We start from the raw sequence: 7547 nt of genomic DNA, 5'->3' as shown, positions 1-7547 counted from the left end.
GTCAAGTAACAAACCGGGTCAATTCCAGAAATGAGGAACACAGAATATGCCAAAACGGAACAGCAACAGGAACAACCACAAACTGGCAAAGGGCCAGAGGAGAGCCTTCCTTCATTTTAAAGGCTGCAAAGATATATTCGAGCGCCAAAGTGGTCTTAAAGAATGATCCGAAAACCTGTCACTCAAAGAAACAGTAGACAATTCTAACAATGATAATGTGAAAAACAGACTAGGTTAACACAATTAACACTGGGATAATCATTTAATTGTTAATTTTCCAGAACTGACCAATGAATTTTCTGATTGGTTACTACAAATTGTGATCACCATGTCTGTGTACACTATGCCAATTTAAGATTGTTTACAAGTCTTTTCTTTGCTGGTACAGGAGTAAGTAAAAAGTGAGCAAAATGTGAGCCTCCTGTCTAATATAACATTTTTGATTTTTAAACAAAAATGGCTAAAATTATGCTTTATTGAACAACCTGAGAGTCTAGCTAAGGACATGTTAGGGAAATGTTAAGATCCTTTAAATAAAAATAATGGAAAGCTGAATATGAGCAAGGGCTATTCATTAAACCGCAAATTATAAAAACTTAATAAAAATATGTAAACATTTAAGCCAAAATAGCCATTGCATATTTTACTACTACACTATTTTTGACAAAAATATGTAATTTTCAGATTAGTAAATAAACCACAATGACTTAGAATAATATTGTTATAGTGTGAAAGAAAGCGGTATAATTTAAGCCATGCAGAAATCAGTATTTATGGTTCCATTCTGGGCCCATAATTAAAACAACACAATAAAATATACAGTGAAGGCTTTTTTCTTCCCCAGATAAACCTGGTGATCCCTACCTAAAGACCAGTATAACAGAACGTCAAATATTATGCAGCTATGACTAACACAAGTATGATACAGCTACAGAGGATCATTGGTCACATACAATACATTTTTCAGGATTATGCGCTGACTAGCCTTATTTTCTACTATCAATTGATCTTGAAAGGCGAATCAGGCAGAAAATTCAGTTATCCACAAACTTTATGCCCTTAATGACAGCAGACAACAGATGGTCTACTGTGTTTCTACCAAACAAAGAGGCCTTACCAACACAAAATATATATAAATAATGTTGACAGCAATATAAAAAAAAAGCGGTATACTACAGCTAGAGTGAAATATTTCGTCATGTGACATTAGCAGCTGTAATTAGTCAATTTAGAAGACGAAATCAAAGCAGACTTAAAGTCACATTAATGTCATGTGTAGAAGCAATTCCTTTAAAAAAAAAAGCTGAACTAATAAACCATAAGTTTAAGTCTCAAGTTGATGAAGAGTGGAGCAGAATAATTTAGCACTTTTTATATTAAAACATTTGTCCTATATACACTTGATTGGCTTAAGATTGCAAGATAATACAAATATACAAACCACTAATTAGGCGGCTGTAACTCTGTATACAAAGCATGCAGGCATGATGGAGAGGTTTTGTTCAAGCAATAAGAGTAAGAAAGGGTTTTCTATCCAAATTTAAATGTGATGGTACCAACATGGCAGTAGAAACACTTACAGAAATGCTAGTGAGCAGTAGATTTGTAGGTCTATAAGAAGGAATTCCGCTAAATTCTAAAAGTGGAACAATCAAAATGGACATTGTGAAATGTGAACATAGTCACATGATATCTCTGATATCTCTATAAAAGGAACAGAGACTAATGGTCAGGTCTGCACTAAAAAAAAGGAACAAAAAAAATAAAAATAAAAAACGTTAGAAATATAGCAAATTGAAGTAAAAAATATGTAAAAATAGGAATGATTTTATTAATGTAACTAGTACAAAATGGTATTGTTCTTCTTACAATAAATTACAACAGACATACTTTTTTTTTTTTTTTTTTAATCGTGCTTACATAAAAAACTTTTAACATAAGACAGACACACACACACACACACACACTTCACTCTGGATCTGAAATTTGCTGTTGATTTTCAAGGAATTCTTTCAGCTTATCTTCTGTTAAAGTCAGTCGTTGCTCCAGAATTGAAACCGTCTGCAAACACAAAAGTCATTTTCATTAAATAAGATAAAAAGTACTTGTATTTCTAGGGATCAGCATATTTTATTTCCAGTCTATTTAATATGACAATTAATTATATTCCAGAGCTGAAACAATTATTATAATTATTAGAAATCCTTACATATTCTATGCAGATTACAAATTAATTGAGCTGTAAAAATTACCCTCTCTTGTCCACTGCTCGTATCCATTTTGCTAACTCACAATTACAGGACTTCTCCCATCAGACTCTTTCCTAGTCTGCAATCCTTTAAGAAATCCCTTAAAACCCATCTCTTCAGTACAGCCTATGGACTCCCAGGGTAACTGCCACTTCTTAATGATATATCCTACTCTCTCAGCTTAAAGGGACACTATAGTCACCAGAACAACTACAGCTTAATGCAGTTGTTCTGTCGAGTAGAATCATTACCTTCAGGCTTTTTTCATGCAAACATTGCCTCTAGGGACACCTCCAAGTGGCCACTCCTCAGATGGCCACTGGAGGTGCTTCCTGGCTCAGTGCTGCCGAAAAAGAAGATCGGTCGTTCAGCGTTCCCACGCTCTGCATGTAGACGCTGAATTTTCCTCATAGAGATGCATTGATTCAATGCATCTCTATGAGGAGGTCCTGACTGGCCAAAACCCACCCCGTGCCGATTTTACCCATGCTGCGCTTGAAATAAGGTGAGTTTTACAATTTTATAGGGGGGCTAAGGTGGGTGCAAGCCACCTAAATGGTGGGTTAAACACTATAGGGTCAGGAATACATGCTTGTGTTCCTGAAACTATAGTGTTCCTTTAAACCCCTTAAGGACACATGACATGTGTGACATGTCATGATTCCCTTTTATTCCAGAAGTTTGGTCCTTAAGGGATTAATTAATGGGTCCACACTCCCCTTTACTGTCACCTTCAATGTTACCACTTTCCCACCATGTCACGTTGGATGCTATCCCCCACACTACCCATCCTTCTGTGTTTTTATACCCCACCTCCTTTAGATTGTAAGCTCATTCGAGCAGAGTCCTCAGCAACTTATTGTTCCTGCCAAAATGTATTTAATTGTAAAGCGCTATAGAATTAGTTGCCACTATATAAATTACAATAATATTAATAACAAACATAATAATACATCTAAGGCTAACACAATGAAGTTTGGGAGAATTTAGAATACCCATCTCTTCAGGAAAGCGTATGGCCTCCCAGAGTAATCTCTCCCTTACATACCTGTCTCTTGCTCTCCTATGGGATAGTGCTTTGCTCTCTCCTCCAGCTCTGCTTCACTCCTACTTGATATTTCCTATCCTAATGTTTCTAATACCCCACCTCCTATAGACTGTAAGCTCATTTGAGCAGGGTCCTCTTCAACCTATTATTCCTGTAAGTTTTCTTGTAATTGTCTTATTTATTGTTACATCCCCCCCTCTCAAAATATTGTAAAGCGCTACGGAATCTGTTGGCGCTATATAAATGGCAATAATAATAATAATAATAATAATAATAATAATCTAAAAGTATGGATGATCAGAGCTAAGCCGACTCTTACAAAAGATTCATTCAGTGAAAGTATGGAAGCACTACGACTGCGTTGTATTAATGCATAGCATGTGGACTATTTTTTTTTTGACCAGCTTTATTTCTAAATTTTTACTGTAAAAAGAAGGAAAAGGGGTGGGAAAAATAATCACATCAATAGTATCTAGTAATAGGACAGAAAGAAGCTATTGATAATTCAGTATGTTACCAAGTAGAAGACTCAGTACCTTCCACTACAAAGAGACATTTAAATTGTGGTGATCCCCATTGGACCCCCAGGTGAAACTCTCCTAAAGCTAGGGAGGCTGCATGGGCCTATATAATTAAATAAAACAACAAGAAATAGAATGTGTGTGTGTGTATGTATATATTTTTTTACATTTTTGATGTGCATGAGTGACAATACTATTGGTTAAGGCATGTCAGCGACAGAGAATTAGATAAAGAGGGTGAACAGAACATGGCAAAAAACACTACACGTATTTATAATACGGTAATGTGTGATCAGGCGGATAGAAAATAATGGCAAACAACGTACAAACAACGAAATAAGAGCATGACGGTTACATATGAAAATAACTGAGAGGTTGGATTATAGAATATCTTTTCCCTTGATTGTAACCATCACTATCCACAACTACTTTGTACTCTCTCTGATATGGCAACATTGAATGTACTCTCACTTTTTCAACTTCCATGTGTGTAATTGTTATACCATGAAAAAAATCGAATAAATAATAATAATAATAATAATAAAAAAAAAAAAGAACGGAGAGGCTAACACATTCGATAAATTGAGTACTGCCACTTAATAAAAGCTCATCCGATACCCTCCAACAAAATGTTCTGCCCCCCACAAATACGATGGCCCAAGTCTCTTAGAAAATGCCCCACAAGCCCTTTCATACAATCCTTCACACATTTCTCACGGGTTCGATCACAGTCAGCGACCAGAACAGGGACCCGGGGGTCTGCTGCCAGGATGTTTCTTGCCTTTTAGAGTAGGTCTGAGCTGTGTCTCGGGAGTAGTCCCCATTCAGATCGTGGCCTAGGTGAGTGGTGGCTGGTACTAGACCTTAGATGTCAAGGTGTCTGCCTCCACTGCTTCCTCTGTTTCTTATCTGGCGATGCCAAAGCTAGGCAAGCTAGAACAGGCTGTGGTGTGTAGCCAATTGTCAATAGTTGTAGGCCTTGAGCCACAAAGGCTTGAACTGGGCCCTTGAGACTAGAGTGTCTGCCCCAGCTTCTGTCTCCGCTGCAGTACTGGCGTTGGCGTGGTAAGGCCACCCGAAATAGGCTGTGGTGTGTAGGTGCGTCCCAGAGTCACACACTTCCATCGAGTTCGAGCTCACCGCTCATTGGCGTAGGTTGGCCCAGAACGGAGACCAGAATGGCTCGAAGGCCTGATTTATCTGCTCCTCTTGGTTGGCGAGGATCACAGGGACACGTGTAGCTATAGGCTTCATCGCAGCAGCCATCTTCGGGAGCAGACTTCGGCAAACAGCCCAATGGATTGTCAGGGTCTCTCAGCAGAGATCGGAGAAGCACTTCATAGGGTACCAGGATAACCACCGGAGTTTTTTTGGAATTAGAGGCGTGACAGCATTTAGTAAAATGTCAAGGCAGACCTCTTAAGTGGGTCCTAACTGGTTAGAGTTAGGACCCACCTAAGAGGTCTGCCGTGACTGGCAGGTGGGCATATCCTCTCATGACCATTGGAGGTAACTAAAAACCTCCATTTGTTTAAATATACATAGGGATTTGGGAAAGAGTGCAGGTAAATTTTTCCACTGGTTTTTACTGTATGTATTTGGGCTGATATGTACTATGGTCGTTGCTGCAGCCCAGGAGTAATGGGAGTTTGAGCGCAGGACTTGTTTTTTTGTATTTAGTAAAATGTGTAGCATTAATTTCCTGTAATTGCAAAAGCCTCTGAATGAGCATGACCTTCTACACTGCATGTCTATGCCCATATTTCTTTCTGTTCATTTTATTTTTATTGACTACCGTATATACTCGAGTATAAGTCGAGTTTTTCGGCACATTTTTTGTGCTAAAAAAAACCAAATCGACTTATACTTGAGTCAGTGTCTGTATTATGGCAATTTACATAATACAGACTGGGGGCTGGCAGAGAGCGCTTACCTCTCCTGCAGCTCCTGTCAGCTCCCTCCTCCTCCGCGCCGGTCCGGTCAGCTCCCAGTGTAAGTCTCGCGAGAGCCGCGGGGTCATAGCGCGGCTCTCGCGAGACTTACACTGGGACTTGCAGAGGGAGCTGACCAGACCGGCACAGAGGAGGAGGGAGCTGACAGGAGCTGCAGGAGAGGTAAGTAAACGCTTCCTGCCAGCCCCCTCCACTGAACTGCCAATGCCACTAGACCACCAGGGAGTGAGAGCCCCCTCCCTGCCATGTATAAAAAAAAAATATATATATATATATATAAATAACATTCTAAGAAATAATAATAAAATAAAAAATAATAATAATAAAAAAAATTAATAAAACAAAAAAAACTATTAATATTAAAATAATAAAAATGCCCACCCCCCACCAAGGCTCTGCATCACACACACACACTGCATTCATTGTTACATGAATCAATCCTCAATCCTCTCATGGGGGAGTGGGCTCAATCCGCTCATGGCCGTTGGAGGTAACTAAAAGACCTCCATTTGTTTTAAAAATACATAGGGATAAAGGATAGAGCGCAAGTAACATGTTTTTCTTTGGTTTTTACTATGTATTGGGGCTGATGTGTACTGTAGTCATTGCAGCCGCCCAGTAGTGATGGGAGTTGAGCGCAGGACTTTTCTTTCTGCATTTGTATCCAATTTTTGTATTACTCAGCTTTGTTACAATGCAGCCGCCCATCCCATGTGTTCCCTATTAAGGGTTAATAATGTATAGGGGTGTATATAAAAATACCCCTTTCTGTCTCATTAGAGATTTTTGCCAGAGGCTCAAGGAAGCAAGGTGAATGGTTAGAGTTAGGACCCACCTAGGGGGGGTCTGCCTTGATGTGGCAGGTGGGCTCAATCCTCTCATGGCCATTGGAGGTAACTAAAAGACCTCCATTTGTTTTAAAAATACATAGGGATAAAGGATAGAGCGCAAGTAACATGTTTTTCTTTGGTTTTTATTATATACACACACTGTAAATAAATATGCAATTATGCAGTTCTACAGGCATCGAATATTTTAAGATCATGTACAGCATAATGTTTAAACTATATAATGACAAATGCAAGTGGAACTTTAATTTGGTTACATTTATCAATGGTACAAAGTATTATTGATACTGCTTTGTAACATTTATGTGACTCTTATGTCCAGCATGTTAAGAGTACTGCTTCTCCACCGGGGGAGGGGGAGGAGGGGAGAACTTTCCAATTTCAGATACATTTTTGCAGCAAAATTTTAATGGAGTACCATATTCTATAATATATACGTTTTCTGATGTTGAGAATGGGATTTTTTTTTTCAATTTACCATAGTAATAGCTTAGCTTCCTACCTTATCAAAAACCCGTCTGCTACTATGTGCCTTTCAACCCCCAGACTATCTTTTCTATTAATCACATAAAGGTATTCCGAACAAGCACCCTTATTAGGTTATATGTACATTTATTGTAGGATATAGATATATTTACTACATTTGTAACATATGCATTCTTGGGGTAAAGTGTGTGTGCCAGCCACAATTCTAGAGTAATAAGCAGTAGGGCTGATGGGAGATAGGGAGAGAAACACAAGCGGGGTTTAAGAAAATGGGAAGATAGAAAAAAGTTTTTTTTTAAGAGGTAGGACAGAGAGAGACAGATAGAGGGTTGGTTAGGGAGATGAGGAAAGAGACAAGGTGGTGACGTGATATAAAGGAAAAAAAAATGACAGGTCTGGGGGTGAATGATATAGGATTTCAGGGATGGTTTTGGGGATTGGCA

General features: G+C 38.6%; 1 protein-coding gene across 1 annotated transcript in view; it reads right to left on the bottom strand.

The window, feature by feature from the left end:
• Positions 1-1937: 1937 nt before the first annotated feature.
• The window catches only part of POC1B (POC1 centriolar protein B), a 121166-nt gene continuing 115556 nt past the window's right edge, over positions 1938-7547 (bottom strand). The window contains exon 12 of the mRNA XM_063447114.1: positions 1938-2061. Coding sequence (XP_063303184.1) covers positions 1969-2061 — 93 coding nt within the window. The 3' untranslated portion in view covers positions 1938-1968. The remainder of the gene's footprint in view (positions 2062-7547) is intronic.

Source organism: Pelobates fuscus, chromosome 3, assembly GCF_036172605.1.
Source record: "Pelobates fuscus isolate aPelFus1 chromosome 3, aPelFus1.pri, whole genome shotgun sequence".
Taxonomy (NCBI): domain Eukaryota; kingdom Metazoa; phylum Chordata; class Amphibia; order Anura; family Pelobatidae; genus Pelobates; species Pelobates fuscus.
Note: the sequence above shows the minus strand (reverse complement) of the source record. Positions and strands in the feature narration are given on the sequence as shown.